The sequence below is a fragment of the Gastrolobium bilobum genome, unplaced genomic scaffold, assembly GCF_033153095.1.
Source record: "Gastrolobium bilobum isolate Gb01-03AN ecotype WA unplaced genomic scaffold, APGP_CSIRO_Gbil_v1 utg38165, whole genome shotgun sequence".
NCBI lineage: Eukaryota > Viridiplantae > Streptophyta > Magnoliopsida > Fabales > Fabaceae > Gastrolobium > Gastrolobium bilobum.
This window is the reverse complement of record NW_026897238.1, coordinates 167,683-185,459: the sequence shown is the minus strand read 5'-3', so window position 1 is coordinate 185,459 and position 17,777 is coordinate 167,683. Positions and strand designations below refer to the sequence as shown.

The window sequence follows — 17,777 nt, the reverse complement described above, 5'->3', positions numbered from 1 at the left end:
TTTAAATATTTTTTCAATTTTTAGGCGAATTATTTTTGCTTTATAGGGATTGTCTAAAGTCTACTATAAAAATCATGTAATCAATAATTTCAATTTGAACAAATGAGGAAATTTTTATTAAAATTTATCCTTGAAATTCTGATGCTAACACCTAAATTTTTAAAAAATGAGAACAAAATACAAAAAGATTAAAAAAATAATAATCTAAATTTGTGAACCTCTATTTCCTTAAAATAAAAGAAAAAAAAGGGATTTGAAAAAGGAAATTAAAAGAGAGTATATTTGTCTTATAATTTGCAATGAGCTGATATTAAAAAAAGAAAACAAAAGTAACTAGATGCCAATTCCGCAGAGGACAAGATACGCATGCAAAGTCCAATAGTAGACAAATGGCAGAAAACAAATGCAAGGGCTTGAAGCAGAGAGGTATTCACAAGAAGAGAAATTTCAATGAAAAACACAGGTCCAATAAAGAGGACTTCAGGTCTTCTTGGTCGACACCTCTTTTGAAGAAGACAAATGCCTTACCTGCATACATAGCAAAAGAACAGAGCTGTCTGTACGCAGAGAGCAAAAGAATCAGAGTTGATTTGGGATTTAGCCTAAATAAGGAATAAAACTTTGGTACTACTGTTGTACTTAGTATCAGTGCATCTCATCAATGAGAGTATTACACATCAGAGGAGAGAGAAAAAATCTGACAGAAAAAACAAAAGTTTAGCTAACATGTAATATTTTCATTAGTGAGATGTACTGAATCTTTGGTACAGCAGCAGTAGTACCAAAGATTTATTCCTAAATAAGGATGACAAGAAAGTAAAAAAAAAAAAAGATAAGGGCTTCAATGCAAGTTTTATAAACATAGCAAGAGTGCTCCTAGCAAAAAAGAAGAAGGAGAAAGAGGCAATCAGAAAAGAACAAAAATCATTCTTTATATAAAAGGGGGTTCTGGGTGTTCCACAAAAAAAAGGGAAGGAGCATGCAAAGGAAAAGATGAAATCGGAGTAAGAGTTTGTAGTCCATGGTAGTAGGAGTGTTCATCAACCGATTTAAACCGCGAAAACCAAATCGAAAATTCGATAACCGAATAAACCGAAAATCAAAAAATCGAAAACCGAAAAAAAACCGCAAATTTTAATTCGATTGGATCGGTTTTCGGATGGGTTGATGAAAACCGATCTAATCCAAACCGATCAAATATATTAATTATCCTCTACCTAGTTGTCCTTTCTCCAATCATAGCCCAAAAATTTCTAAACTCAAGACTCATTAACTCATCAACTAAACCCAAAAAAAAACTTAGTCACGTCTCATCAACTATAGTATTGTTTACTGATATTTTTGTATTTCAAACAAAAAAAAATTACAAAACCAATATATACAAAAGATGTTATTTACACAATAATCACGAAACTAATTTTAGGATATTCAAAAAACCGAAAACCGATCTAATCCAAACCGAAAAAAATTGGATTGGATCGGATCGGATTTGAAAAATATCTAAACTGAATGGATAATTACATGATCAAATCGAAGAGATTGGATCGGATGAGTTTTGCTTCCAAAACCGATCCAATCCAGACCACGAACACCCCTACATGGTAGTGAAAGGCATTGAAAGAAAAACACCACCGGAAGGAGGAAGGGGGCTTCCATAAGTTAGAAAACAAAGAATTTTATAGAAGACATCACAGGAGAAACACCAAAGAGAAAAGGTGTGCGAAGACACCAAAAACCCACACTGCCACAAGACGTCTGCTGCATCAAAGCTGTTGTCTCTCCCTCGCGCTACCAATCTGTGTGGCCGGAAAGCTACGCCACGACAAGCTCCATCCGCCACCATTTACCGGTCACTGCTTGATACTCTCATTTCTTGCCATACTGTCATGTCATCATTGTTTTGGTGTACCCATCCATTGGCATACCTTCATCTCCATTATTCAGAAGAAGAAAAGAATTTACAGCTCAGGAGTTGACACTGGAAGGAGGTATCTTTACGATTTATGTGTTTTTCTTTCTTTCTTTTTATCATTATTATCTTGTGTTTTTTTATATCACCTAACACCTGTTCATCATTTGTCACCTCATCTATAGGTAGTGTGTCACTAACTAAATTCACATGGCTTAGTGATGTTTTTATTTTATTCTTTTCCTCTATTGTATCAGTTTTTTTTTTTCGTTACCTTACCATATGTAAATTTTTAGCTTTTTTTTTATTATTATTAGACTAGATGTTTGCCTCTTTTAAAGTAAATAAATATAAATAAAAATCTGACATTATATTATTTCAACACAAAGATAATAAGAGAACTCACTTTCTCTTTCTTATTAGGATAATCACTATGATTAATATATATATATATATATGCTTTCTTAACGTATGCTTTTCATTAAATACAAATGGCGAAAAGCAATTTCATTTTAACAAGGCTTTTATAAAAATGTTAACTCTCATATTGAATAAAGGGGTAAAATCACATATTAGTTGGTTTGATGTTTAAGTTGTACTAGCCTACTGATTTAAAATAATAGACACCGAAATTCTCTTTTTTTGATTACGTAGACTAATACTACTTAATTGTTCAAATCAATGTCAACCCCAGTTTTAAATGCCTCCACTGTTGTTATTATTTGGTATAAAGTTTGGGAAGTAAAGAAAATTAATTTATTTTAATAGAAGGATTATATTTGAAGGTTCAAAATTTAGCAGAATTTATCATAAGCTTTATAACAACACAAGTAACAACAATGAAATCATTTTATTACGTAAAGGGGTAATTTAGCCGTGACGGCTTGTCAATCCCTTATGTTTCATTCCGGATTATTTTAATCGAGACGGCTTGATGATCTGAAATTCATTAAATTTATCATATTTTCATATCAATTTAAAACATATAAAATATTAAAATTACGCGTAAGGGTGATTTAGCCGTGACGACTTGTTTAATCCTCTGTGTTTGGTTAGGGATCATTTTAACCGTGACGGCTTGATGATTCGTAACTCATTAAACTCATCATATATTGTTTTTATATTAATTTAACCTTAAAATCGTTTAAATGGGGTAATTTAGCCGTGACGGCTTGTCAATCCCATGCGTTCGTTCAGGATCATTTTAACCGTGACGGTTTGGTGATTCAGAGTTTATTCAAATTCATCATAAAATTCGTATTAATGAAAATTATCGTATAAAATTTATTTTTGTAAAAAATGGGGTAATTTAGCTGTGACGACTTGTCAACCCTGAGTATGTTCGAAATTATTTTAGTTGTGACAGCTTGGTAGTCCGAAATTTATTTTATCGTTAACCCTGTAATAATAAAATTCATAATATTATTCTATCACATAGAGATAATTTGGCCGTGACGGCTTGTCGGTCTCGCGTAATTTATTTTGGTCATTTTGGTTGCGACAGCCTGAAAATTCAAAATTTCAAATTTAATAAATTCCACAAACAAAATCCTTTCAAACTATTTTTTTAAAAATAAAATAAAATAAAATCAACCAACATACAAATATTTTTTAAAAGAACGACGTAGCTTTGAATTCCTCACTGCACCTGAGGATAGGTCGGAACGAAACTCTTTCCGTCAAGCTAAAATAAAGTTTAATAAATTATTTCTCTTCTTAATCATATTTATATTTTAGGGAAAAAGAAAATATTTTTAAAAGCTATTAATAATTCGCACAATTAATTTAAGGTAACCGTTTTAAAACGGATGTGTCAGGGGTGCACTGGAATTAAGTTTTCACCCTTCCTTGCGCATAATTAGACTCTCGAACCTTTGATCTATAATTTTATAGAACGGTTTGCAGTAAAGGGTTTTCCAATTTTTCCAAAGTAAATAAAATTGGTGGCGACTCCATTGTTTTAATTTTTTAATTTTCAGTCGTTATAGCATCAATGTGATGATCCAGGATAAAGATGTGATTTGTTATAATGACTCTGATCAAGTCAAAATGTTCTAAATTTATGGTCAATGAACCAAGCCCGAACATGTGACAATATTGCCTTTACTTCGGATAAAATCTTGGTAACAAAACCCGGATTACAAATCGAAGGAATGAATATTTACCTTCACAAATAAGAACTTTGCAAAAATGCTAAGTTAAAATAAAGAAATATCATAAAAATTAATACCAGAAAAATAAAAGTGCGGAATCCGCATAATATAGAGTGATTATTTCCAGGTCAGCGATAACATTCGAAAATCATATTCGAGTTAATACATATAATAAAATAAACCTATTATGGTTCGAAAAACTTGAAGATATATCCGAGTTAATAAATAAGCCTAAAAATCTAGGCAAACAAAATCATATTATCAAATTAAAGATACGATGAAAGCCTTGGCCTGAAAGGCCAGCTAAATCAAGATAATATTGGTTGTAAAGCAATGCATGCAATTAGCAAATGATGTAAACGTGAAAAATTATCAAAAATAAAAAAGAATAAATCGGGAAAGAACCCGTCAATATTCATTACAACACCAAAAAGGGGCTCAAAGGCCCCAAACCAGATATACAAAATTAAATCGACATATCGCTTCTACACTCATTTGGAATCTTGGTATAATTTTGCATCATATTTTCCACCCCGACAGCAATAACCCTCTCGGTATCAACCTCCTGCTCTCCTTCACTTTGTTCCTCATCGAATCGGGTTGCTGAATCACATGTTGGAGGAGACAGAGGAGGGTTTAATTTCCCTTTACTAAGGTAGACCAGGTGATGCAAGCCATTAATGTTGAGCTCGATGTCAGGGTTCAAATGCTTAATTTGATTCAAAGCATTGTTGAAAAAGCCTAATACAGATTTCTCAAGTTCAGCATGGAAATGAGATGTTTCAGCATCCTTTAAATTTTCTTCGGTATTCTCTATCAACACTTTGCATGATTTCAAAGATTCCACATTAAAAGCGTAGGTCCTCTAAAGAGAAAGATACTCAGACTTCTTCATTTTTAACTCCTCCTTCAACTTAAGAAGTTCTTCATAAGTTTTGGCTTTCTCCTCTCTGACAGCAGCTATCTCGGAGTTAGCCTTGCTATACATAGTCTTCATAGAAGCATAAGTCTTCACTAAAGAAGTCATTTTTATGAAGTTTAATTTAATCTCTTCCAACTCTTTGATCTTGGCATCAGAGGGAGAGTTGGGATCATAAAAACGAGTAGGAGGTCGGAGAACACTGCGAAGATTGCCATTAATTCTCACCTCCCAAATAGCACCTCAAGAAAGTCCACGAGGAAGAAAAGGAAGAGCTTGAGTTCTATCTGCCTGAGTGTGAGAAGAATCACCAGCAGTAGTGTAAGAATCCGCACCGTTAATTAAGGAAGTTAATTAATTAATTATGTGAAATTAGGAAATAATTTCATAATTGACCCTAATAATTATCATGAGGCTTAAATAAATGTAGTAAGTGATTAAGAATGCTAAAAGTCTCTTTTCTGACGAAAAGTGCAGATACCGATTCTGCTAGTCGGAATAAATGCGTACCGAAAAATTATCCCGGAAAATTATAATAAGTGCATGATAATTCCTAGAATAATATATAGGACTTGTAAAACGAGTTTCAAGTTAAAGTAATGAGAACTTGTGCCAGAAACTGATGCTGGCTATGAAAAGCGCTTACCGGAAAGGTGCTCCGAAAAATATTATAAAAATATGATAATTCTTGTAAAATTGAGTAGGTTAAGAATCTTGAGTTTGGGATTAATATGCTAAACGTATCAATTAAAGTTAATATTGTGTGTTTATTTCCTAAGTGGCTATATATACTTAGTGGCACATGATCCTAGGGCATATTTGTGCCTTCTAGGTGAACCTTGCTGAAGCCTTGTGACCAGCCACCTTGCTACCCCTCTTCTTCTCCATTTTGTCATCAAAGACACCATATTCGATCATTGTTTCTCTTCTTGATCAAGTAAACACTTGAATGTGAGCATGAGAGAGTGCTAAGGGTGCCTTTTCTGAGTTGTGAGGGCTGCCTTGTGAGGTGTTGAGGGGCTGAGTTCTTGGGTTGGGTTGTGTGGGTTGTCTTCTTGGCTTGTGGAGCTTCAAGACGCCTTCTTTGTGAAGAAAGGGCATAGCTTGGTTGTCTTTTTCGTTTTTGGCAAAGTCTGTGAGGAGCCATTGGTGAGCTCCAAGAGCACTCATTTCCTCTGTTTTAGCCTTGGGGTGAGTTGCCTAACCTTGATCATGAGCTAAAGTTGATGTCTTGGCATGTTTCTTGAGTTAAACAAGTAACCCACTGGTTTGTGGACCTAAAATAGAATTAAAATGCATGCTTTGACGTTTTGAAGTGTTAAAAATGGAACCTTTGAAGGATATCTTCACGAAATGCAGAACTGCATTCTGTCGTGAAATATCCGGATATGAATATCAGGATATTGGTATTCGGATATGATATCCGAATATGGGGTCTTTTGATATCTGGATATCGATATCCGGATATGTCCCCGACAAATATCCGAATATTCTGGGTTTGCGAAGAACAGTAGCTTACTGTTCATCCAGAACTGATATTTGGGGTTTGTGGATCCTAGTTTGAGGAAGTGTAACTTCTGTAATAATTGAACTAAGTCAGAATCAAGTGATTAAGGGCTTGTGGCTTGTGTGAAGCCTTAAGACATAAAACGTAAGAAAAGGCGTTGTCTTTATGTTGTATGCTTGTAGAGTATGATTGTTGATATACTATTGGTCCATAACATATTGTGATTGTGCTGTGTGTAGACCTTGAGCTTGGTTGGATTCTTGGTTTAGATAGCTAGCTTGAAAGGTAAGCTTTCGTGTCCTCATATTAGTCTGTTGCTTGTTCCACCAACCTCCATGGGAGGGTGGTTTATATGCATGGTATGCTTTTATGAAAGATGAAATATGCATTGATATATGCCTGAGATGTATTAAATTAATTGTTGACTACTTGCACAATCAGACAACGACTCTGGTGTGTAACACATGTAGTGTATGAAAGTGATGTTGTCACTTACACGATCAGACAGCGACTCTGGTGTGTAAGGCATAAGACTGCGACTCTTATGTTTAGATGGGTCGCAGACGTGTATAATCCCTATCCTGTTCCCTGGCCAGTCGAACCGCATTTACATACATCACATGATTAATGAGTTGTAGTATTAGCTCGTCGAGCAAGAAATTATACTATCATGATATAAATGCCTTAACATGAACATGCATTGAATTTACTGCTTTTGAACTTATATTATACTTGTAAGTGAGCTTGGGGCGGAAGAGTCCTTGAGGACCCCTTGTCTTACTGAGATTTCTTTTTAGAGATCTCACCCCACGTTTGGGGCACATATTTCAGGTTCAGGTAACGCTGGGGTTGAGACCTCTAGCGGCAGGAGGCCGGAGCTGAGTTAGATGTCTGTTGTTATGATTATATGCTGGATGCTGTTATGTTATCTTTATGATTATGCTGTTATTGTTGAGACTGATGTTGGGTCTTGTTGCCTTATTTGGCGAGCATGGGGATTGTCCATGCCACATTGGATTATGTTGTTGATTAGATTTGGGTTGTATAAACTATCAGGGTTGTCCGGTCTACGTGTTGTAGTTTCGTGACTAGAGACTCAGTTAATGATCTTATTTATGTTTTGAGGTATTTCAGTTAGTTGTCTTTTGCAATTTACATACAGGCAATGTTTTGAAAATGAATTAAGTATTCAACTTGGCTAAGTATAATGACGTCATAATTGAAAAGAAAAAGATATTCCACAATTTTAATTAAGCGCAGCTTAATACGATGATATGATAACATTACCGGATATATACGGAGTGTTACAAGTAGAAGCCGGGATATCCTTCGACTTATTAGCCTGAGTCCCTTTGGATTTAAGTACAATGCTATTCTTTTTGGCCTTTGGGTCAGGGGCCTTGCATTTCTTTGTTTTTGGATCTGTGGCTGAGATAGGCTTACCACGACCCTGTGCAGTGAGGAAACTCAATTGTTCCATCGGTTGTTCCTCCATATCTAGAATTACAAAATCAAAAACAAGAAAATTAGATAAGAAATGAGATTTCTTTATTACAAATATTAAATATGTAGTAGAGAAATTATACTCATTTTCAAATCTAACTCGGTTTGAGATTTGAAAATAAATGAGGCTACGCTAACATGGCCATGCTTCTCCACATATGCAAGTAATGATACAACCACGTTAACTTCAATATCCGAAAGTTCCGTTTCTTTGAAACGATAATTGGAGGGACTAAAGTCATGAAGGTCAAGGGACCAATATAATGGGAATTTTCTCTCAAACTCCTCAGCTTCAGGGGAACAAAGAAACCAGGGTTATTTTCTGACTTGGTAATAACTTTAAAATATCCATCTTTAAAGTTCTTAAAAGAGTCAGAATAGACATTGATGAGCTTGAATATTAATCCAACCCTTTCTTTTGAGAGACTCATGACCAGTATGATAAATGGCTAAGAAAAAGTAAAAAAAGAGTGAAATTGTACAAGGTAAAGTTTAATATACACAGAAACACTCGAAAGCTTTGACAAAACCCCAACTATTAGTGTGAAGTTGAGTAGGAGCAATATGAAGGTGATCAAAACACTAATTTGAAATTCGGATAGAGAAAATCGAAGATCAATTTTTCGTAATCAAATCTCGATAGAAAAAGAAAAATGAAGGCTCATCTATGTTCCTCCCAGAGCAGACTAACTCATTTTCATTGGGAGGAATAATGTCATAATCTTCTAATTTGCCAACATTAAGCTTGGTTACGTCTTCCATACTCATCTCGGACAAAGTATTTAATACTCCATATGTGACCCAAGAATACTGGGATATTAACGTGGCCGGAGGACGTTCGAAATTCGACTCAGTAGAGCGATATTCCCCTATAATTTCTGTGGAAGATGACCCCATAAAAACCTTAAATAAGGAAAGTCAAAATAAAAGATAATTGATAGACACACTGGACCAAAAAAGCTACTAGTTGAAGAGTCACTAATTGATAAACTTGAAGATTTATCCAATATCAAAATCGGATGATTTACATCACCAGGAGCCGAGTTTGATTCTGAAATAATCCTATGAAGACAACTTGACAAAGTAGACTCGGCTAAAGAGTCGCAACCTCTTTCTATAAGCTTATAACTCAAGAAGACACAAGAATAACATGGGTCACTTTTATTACCCTTATTTGAAACTAGAGGTTTTGAAATAATAATATTTGAAGGAGTTCTTCTATCCGAGGTTCGATGTGGAGCATTGCTCAATGGAGTTAATCTCAGATTTGAAATATGATGGGAAATTTGTCTGTTTGGGATAGATCGACCTCGACCTCGACTACTAATATGATGGAAAGCTTGAGTGTTTGTGGTAGATCGACCTCGACCTCGATTCCCAGAACTTTGTGATCCGAATCTTTTTCTATTGCTTCCACCACGATATCCACGAAGCATTGCTCCGCGATTATCCTCTTCAGTTCTTGATATTCCCCAAAACTAAAACTGGGGCCCAGGAGAAATCCTTTTGAGGAACTCATTTTCATCTTCTTTTTTATTTTCATCACGACCAGTACGCTATGGATTTTTCTTCCCTTTCATTTTTAACAGAAGTTGAATATAATAAATACTCTTATGTTTCAAGATAAAAGAGGGAAGGATAATATATTGATTTACCCAAAAAACCCAGAAAACAGTATATGCTTACCCACAAGTACTACAAAAGTTCAAAGAGATTCAACAAATCCAACAAATAAAGAACAATGTGGGGCAGAAAGCAGTAAGAGATTAAATTTTTAGAATATGTAGTTAGCAAAGAGTATGCGAAGATTCAAGAATACAAATTACTACAAATGCGTAAAATAAGCCAAAGACAAAGAAAGATTCAGTGATCATAGAAGATACCTGAGTTCAAACTGTTTAAAAAGTTATAAAGCACTTTGAATTGGATGACCTCTCAAAAATGAAAATGAAGAGAGAACACAAGAAGACCCTTCAGAAATGCAAATGAGAAATGAACGAGCAATGAAGGGGGAATATGAAATGTAAAACGTAAATGTTGGAGTTACGAATAACAAAGGACAGGGACAAAAATGTCAATACACCTCTAAAGTAATGATTAGATGGATGAAACGATTTATGCATTTAATGCGCATGAAATGCGAAGATGGCATATGTTGGCTACAACACGTTAATCCAATCAAAAGTTACGATGTGTAAGGATATCAACATTACTTGAAATGTATGAAGTTCTTGTCTCGAATTCATGATCTTGTGAATAGATAAAAAATAGTTGTTAACTCGGTTCATGTAAAGTCAAAACATAAGAAATTATGTGATGACTAAGAATTGAGGTTAATACAAAATGAAATAAGAATATCAAGAAAGATACTCTTGCAGAATAAAGTGACAATAAGTCTCATAAGAAGCAATTAAATCGGGTCGATAAAAGTTTGACATGGGGGCAAATCACCATCAGAAACTAAAGGCAATTCAAGGTTGATCATAACTTAGATTAGATTTATATGAATTATATCCTGACAATTTGAAGATTCAATTTGTCGGGATAGGGGACATTTATATTATCCCTTAGAATTAATTTAATACAATAAATCTGGATACTTCTCAATGGGAATCCGAGTAATTTTTAATCGAAACTCAGATATGCAAAGAAATCTACAGAAATTCGGGTGACTTTTAAAGTCAGAAACCTATATACAGCCCGGACATCCAGACTGTCTGGCTGGGAGACAATTGTTATAGACTCATATATGAGGCCTGTTTATCATATGGTCCAATAAGGGGCCATCCAAATAAAATTTGATAAATCAAAAGAGGATATATATCAAAGATATCAACCCTAATACGACAGCATCAAACATGGGCTTTGGTTGCTAGAAGAGGCATAGAAGGTCCACAATTCTAATACCCACATGTAAATCTTATAAGTAGAAAGTAAAACCTACATGTATGATGATTCTTTCTCTTTACTGTTATGTTGTCACTGTGCATACACATCACCCCTTTAGCGAAAGCTGTTCTTTACTCTTTTGTGCATAGTGATCCACTAAATTTAAAGGTATCTAACTCATAGATACCTTAGAGAGAACACCTAGATTGAGATAAATTTACTAGTCCTTTGAGCTAGACATCTCTATCTTTAGGACAGAACAAAATTATTAACACATTAAACTTTATACATATAAAAGGAGGAATTTGAAAACTATTGATAATATTTGAAGGACTAATTAATTTGTTGAAAAAGTTTTTTAAAAGATTAATGTGATAAGACACTAAATTTTAGAGGATCAATTTAAGAATTTACTCAAAATTTAACCAACAAATATTGACAAACCTGCATATTAGCATTTCAAGTAAAACCAAGTTTAATTATTCGAAGTTAAAAATACCAAAATATTTAGAATGATCATTTAAAAAAAAATGCCAAGTCAGAAACCTTCAATTAACAGTAAAAATTCAATGGTATATATAGAACAAGTAATTATTCTTGTTACCTTTGAACATAGAAATCTCTCACAAAATGTATATTATTTATATGAGTTCGTTTTTTCTGCAGTAAGTTCAATACGACGTCTTTTTGGGGCAAAAATCATGAAATTTTTGTAATTTTAATTTATTTCAGGGTTATCATAGTCTTTATATTTATAATTTTTTAATTTTTAATAAATGTAGATAACTTAACTGCATTAACTGCAGAAATATCTTTTCCTATTTATATTTGTCCAAATACATAAATGCATGCTCTCACTGCAGCATGATGGTATTTAATGTCGAAGGGAGAATTTCAGCTTCATGTGCATCGACATCCTTTCTCGTGCATGGCTTTAATGTTAGATAGATCCTTAGCCAGAAAATGCCAGCTGTAACAGTTAGCACTGATTTCAAAAAATAAAAAATAGAATAGAAAATAGAAAACTCTACCCTTGAGATTCTGATTCAAGCTTTATTTAATTTATTATGATGAAAACAGTGTGAAAATCATACATTTTTGGGGGAGTAGTCACGTTGAAACACAATAATTCATCTTATATCTTTGTAACGTATAGGACAAGCATTAATTCTTAATTCAATCTCTTCAATATCTGATAGGTACAAAATGCAATTCATTTTTTCAAACTCTATATAATATATAGCATCGCATGATCCGGATTACATTCCTCCATACCCTTAGCTAATTGATGCATTAACTAGTGTTATCTTAATCAAGATTAAGTGATATACACAGCTTCCACAGGCCGCAAATAAATTACTAAAAACAAGAAAAGAAGAAACATTGTAATATATGGCACCCAAGACTGAGTCAGCAATTAAGTTAAATTCATCAAATAATTTGGTTGTGTCTGTGATATTTTTAACTGACTAGCTAACTCTCAACTTTAATTTTTAATGAACAAGAGATAGGATAATAAAGAAACTTTATTCCTCAGTAATTAATCTCCAGGCTTATAAAAAAAAGTGCCAAGTTTTTGTTAGATAAATTTCTTTATTTTTTAGACTAATAACACTAAATAAGTCAGTTAAATAACTGTTCTACAAAATGACCACTGCACGCTCTTATCTCCAAGGAGATAGTTACCGTGCAGATTTAAAGTGATTAAACGTTTGTTGATCTAGTCAATCCCATTAACTTATCTTCATTTCCAGTTGATTAGTCAAATGCCTTGTAACTTATAAGCCTAAGCTTCCAACCTTATCCCTGTTTTGATGGGAAATGGATACAATGCAGAACACAACCAGTTATAGTCCATAACTTCAGCAAACCATAATTTAAAATTGATCTTCATCATCTGGCCCAATTACGCTGTCATTGCTGGACTTATTAATTTTTCATAGCTTAGGCCCGTTTCGGACTTGGCTCATTACTGCATTAATATGCAATCTTAACTCATTTAGCTAACATTTCGTTGAATTATGGTCATGTTTGGACCTAAATTAGCTGACACTGCACAAGTGCCTTGATCAAGCTTATTTTCAATCTTTTTAGTGTTAACAGGTTGTTAGTAACAAGATTGTGTAACATGGTCATCCCTTTTATCTAGTAAATTGTAACATAACCTCACGTTACAGTTTCTGTATAAATGTACTTATCATACTCGAAATGCAACACAGTTCCTTTACTTCAAATCTCCCTAAGATAGTGGGTTCGATTCTCAGAGTTACAAACGAGAATAGAGAGGCTCAAACTTAAAACTGAATTAATCATTAATAGGTCTATTAGAGTTTCGGACACCAATTGGTACGTACCAACAAAATATCTCCTTATTGTATCAAGAGCTCAACGCTACACATCTTTTTCCATCCCCACCCACCCGCAGCAGTGCAGCTCCATGAGCACAACCTCTTTCAACGATGACGCAACAATGTCATAATCTTAGATTATGTAGTGTTGGATAGGTTCCTTCAACAGACTGAAGATAAAAGCCATAACATAATATTTGATTTGGGTGTGGCTAAGGTTTTAACCACAGTATTAGTCTTGGAAACTCTTTCATATTGTTAACAATAAATAGAATAATGTGAATTTTAAGCCAAACTTTGTGAATTTTAACCCTTCTCTCTCTTTTTTTCTTCCGAAAAAGTGACTGGAAAAGAAAGAAACTAAAGTGGCCCATACTTGAGGTTTTTCTAGTGAGAAATCAGCAAGATTCCTGCACGATGAGTGATCGAAATACCACAAACTTTTATATTGAACAATTCTTATTATGATAATGATACTGGAGACACGGATCCTCAAAATCTCTACGGGGCCTTTTGATCTATGGAATGAAAAATAAAAAACAAAACAAATATATCACCGGTTTAATTCTTTTGACAAACTATTTACTAATTTAATGCAAATGAAATGTGCATGGAGAGTGTGCGCATTTAAATCACGCATCACCTCCATACACGACTTGTGTAGGAGAGTTAGGTTTGTATTCCTTGATGGGTGAAGTATATGACTATGGAAGTACTCTGAGAGGCAGTGATATGGATCAAAGCTCTTGAAGGAGTCATACTATGTACATCTCAATGGTGGATGAGAGAGGAAGAATGTGTGTAGGCACGGTGACTCAATATTCGAGCAAAGTAACAACTCATAAAAGTAATAAATGCAAAAGTCTCCTCAATATATATATATATATATATATATATATATATATATATATATATATAGAGAGAGAGAGAGAGAGAGAGACATGATCCTTTGATACAGGTGTCAAACAAAAAAATTTGGAAACTCTATGAAGGACGCAACTTTGATAGTATGTTAAAATTTTAGTGATTACGTTCGAAAAAAGGATATATATTTCACTAATAAAACTAAATAATTTATATATAATGCACTAGCCTACTAGTCCTATTTATACTAATAATTTAGGTTAACTACAAGTGTAATACACCTAATACAACCCCAAGCCAGTAACACTTACAACAAAACGACATTCCAAGAATTTCTACTGTAGTGATTTTCTACCAGATTCATCATAGGGGGAAAAGGATTACGTCAAAATGCTGGAATTTCTTAGCCTTCTACAGATGCAAAAAGTGAATTGAAATTCATGAATAAAAACATTCAAGTAATCTATTTGCTGTCAAGTGTTTGCTTTCAAAAGAAATTTCAACATTGACCAAAATATTATTGTCATTTTAAGGTATTCAAGATTCCATTTCATTTTTGAAGGATCATCATACTAGCTATCAGCATCAAAATGCAAAATGGATGCCAACACTATTTACTATAAACTTACACAAAGTAGGGAAGGAGTTGTCGTCATTCATCAAGAAAAAAGAAGCAAGACTACCAAACTGATCGATTCTTTCACATCAGATAACAAAACTACAGCTGATTCGAAAAGATGTCATCAGATATCATCATCTGCTTTTCCTGCTCCAAATAGTATATCTTGTCATTCATACCTTCTTTTCTGTATGCCTCAACCATGACAGAATATGTTGTGTCATCTGGTTGACATTGTTTTTCTTTCATACGATCGAAAGCTCTTTCCATTTCCACCAAAGCCTCTGCCCTTGCACATGCAGATATGATTGAATTGTAGAAGGAAGTATTCTCAGGTATCTGTAACTTCTCAGCCAAACCAACACTGCTAATTACTTTATGGAAGATACCTGCTTTAGCATAACCATTGATAAGGCAGCAGAAAGTCTTAGTATCTGCTTTCAAACCCTCAGCACACATCTGATCAAATGCAGACTCCATGTTTTCAGCATCACCTACAGCTGCAAATGCCTCAATCACACTGTTATAAGTTGAGGTATTCCATGGATATTGCATCTTATGCATATACTTCATAACTGATGACATTTTATCATACATTCTTTTATTCCCATATACTGCAATCAAAATATTAAAAGTGCTCCTTTCCGGTTGTATCCCGAAATTTTGGAATTTCTCATACCACTTCTCCATCATAAAAATCTGACCATAACTACCAAGGGCACTGATGACCGTGTTCATTGTCCGAACATCAGGCTTGCATGTAGTGCTCTCCAGCATACTTGACAGCAATTTCTCCATCTGATCAAACCTCCCAGTCTTACCATAACCACTCAGGACAATGTTCTGAGTGGAAGCATTCGGCATGACAGATCTTTCAGCCATCTCTTCATACAGCAACTCAACCAGTTCGAATTGCGAAGCATCCACACGAGCTTTTATCAGGGTACTATAAGTAAAAACATCAGGCTGGCAACAAGGGAGGTTCTTCATCTCATCGAGAATCGAAAACGCCTCATCAATCAGGTTGTTCTGACAATACACTGCAATTAAGGTTGTATAAAGTTGGGTACTTTCACAACCATCTTCTTTTATAGTGTCAAAAAGCTGATGGGCACGATGGGGTTGGCCACATTTTCCAAGCAACACAACGAGTTTCATGTAAGTCTGCTCTCTGGGTTCATAATAGGGTTGTTCTCTAAGCATGTCAAATAACTGCACATTCAAATTACTTATGAAGCATAATAATACTCATAATAATTCCTATAAAAGAAGAAACTCTTATCTATTCCAAGATAAGAAATTCCTATTCCTAAATTTTAGAATTTGGATCATCTATTGTTGTTAAATAACAGCATATGGTCATATCCAAGCATTCAATCAAAACTGAAGTTATATACACAGTTTAGTAGAAAACAAAAAACAAAAACAAAAAACAATAACAAAAACAAAAAAATAAAAATAAAAAACCGAAAAAATGAGGATGTGAGTTTTTTAAGAACACACGAGTGGTGACTAACCTCAAGGGCTTTAGGCCAGTGCTTCTTGTGAATGTGAAAGGATAAGGTTTCGGTGAGAGTGTGGACCCATGCCTTATCATTGTTCTGTTTCTCCACCACCTTCTTCTTTTTCTTCTTCTTATTAATCTGTGTCTTCCTCGTACTCTCCGAATACGATGTTTCAGGAAATTCACTTTCTTTCCGCTGTCTGTGTTTCGACGCAGACGATGATGAAAATGAAGATACAGAAGCAGCAGTTTTTGACGCTGGAGCTGAAAGTGAAAGTGAAATTGAGCTGCGGGGAACCCGGGGAATCGGGTCTTGGGTTATCGGGTTCGGGTTGGATTTGGCATGGGAAATGGGAGAAGGAAGAATGGATGCAGAAAATGAGAGTGACATTGAAGCCGTAGAAACAGAGACACAGAACTGAGAACTGAATGAAGCTTTAGATTAAAATTATTTTTGCAAAATTAAATGTATAAATTTGAACAACTTTATTTTTTTTTAAAGAACATTTGATTTTGAAATAGTTTCATATTGATGTTTTCTAGTGTAATTTTAAAATTTAAGATAAATTAACAGGGAAAGGATTCATTTATAAACTTTTTTTTATAAATTTTTGCAAATTACACTACGTACTCTCATGAGTGCGTAATGTAGTTTGTAAATAAAAAATTTGTAAATATAACCCTTCCCAAATTAATAATGGGAGAAAAAATGGTGAGGAGTAAGAAAACTATGGTCAAATGTAAAATGGTTATTTCAAAGGGTTTGTTTTTTCTAAAGTTACTTTAGATAACTTTATCTAATGTTCATCGAAACGATGTCGTTTTCGACGGAAATCATGGTCTTTTTGTAATTTTAATTTATTTCAGGGTTATAATAGTCTTTATCTTTTTAATTTTTCAACCCCAAAACGACGTCGTTTCGATGAACATTAGACAAAGTTATCTAAAGTAATATCGGAAACTTTTTTCTCTATTTCAAATAAGGGCAAATGATTTCTGCAAAAAGAAGATAAAATTTTCTGCCATTGATATATAAAATTCAGGGTTTGTTTTTTCTAAAGTTACTTTAGATAACTTTATCTAATGTTCATCGAAACGACGTCGTTTTGGGACAGAAATCATGATGTTTTTGTAATTTTAATTTATTTCAGGGATATAATAGTCTTTATCATTCTAATTTTTTAATTTTTTAATCCAAAACGACGTCGTTTCGATGAACATTAAATAAAATTACCTAAAGGATTAGTCAATCAAATAATAGATGGTAAATGGGTTAGTTTGCAAATAAATGAATTGTTAGTTGTAGAATATTATTCTCGTCAGACTTAAACCTAACTAAAAGAATAGGGTTTTGAACATTATATACTTTTTTTCCCCCTAAAATTTATGTTTTTTCTCTCATTATTTTCTTTCTCATTCTTTTTGCTTTCTCTCATTTATATTTTCTCTCTCATTCCTCTTGTTTTCTCTCTCTATCATAGAGAAATTTGTCTTTGAAAGAGAAATCATTTGCCCTTCAAATAATATTTCTGGATTTTCTTGGATAAGTTTTGGCTTAACTT

The 17,777-nt window shown here is 33.9% G+C and overlaps 1 protein-coding gene across 1 annotated transcript; it reads right to left on the bottom strand.

Annotated features, from left to right (window-relative positions):
- Nucleotides 1–14,597: 14,597 nt before the first annotated feature.
- LOC133305099 (pentatricopeptide repeat-containing protein At3g06430, chloroplastic-like) lies at nucleotides 14,598–16,639 on the bottom strand. The gene is made up of 2 exons (XM_061505231.1): nucleotides 16,229–16,639; nucleotides 14,598–15,923 (listed from the first exon to the last, which is right to left on the bottom strand). The coding sequence occupies exons 1-2, from the start codon at nucleotides 16,604–16,606 to the stop codon at nucleotides 14,811–14,813; spliced, it is 1,491 nt and encodes a 496-aa protein (XP_061361215.1). The 5' UTR covers nucleotides 16,607–16,639; the 3' UTR covers nucleotides 14,598–14,810.
- Nucleotides 16,640–17,777: the final 1,138 nt, after the last annotated feature.

What these genes read in the sequence shown, in the direction of transcription:
- LOC133305099 (XM_061505231.1), bottom strand. Translation starts at nt 16,606, where the DNA reads ATGTCACTCTCATTTTCTGCATCCATTCTTCCTTCTCCCATTTCCCAT. An exon ending in ACTGGCCTAAAGCCCTTGAG is followed by an intron (nt 15,924 to 16,228) that starts GTTAGTCACCAC and finishes TTGAATGTGCAG; the next exon opens with TTATTTGACATGCTTAGAGA.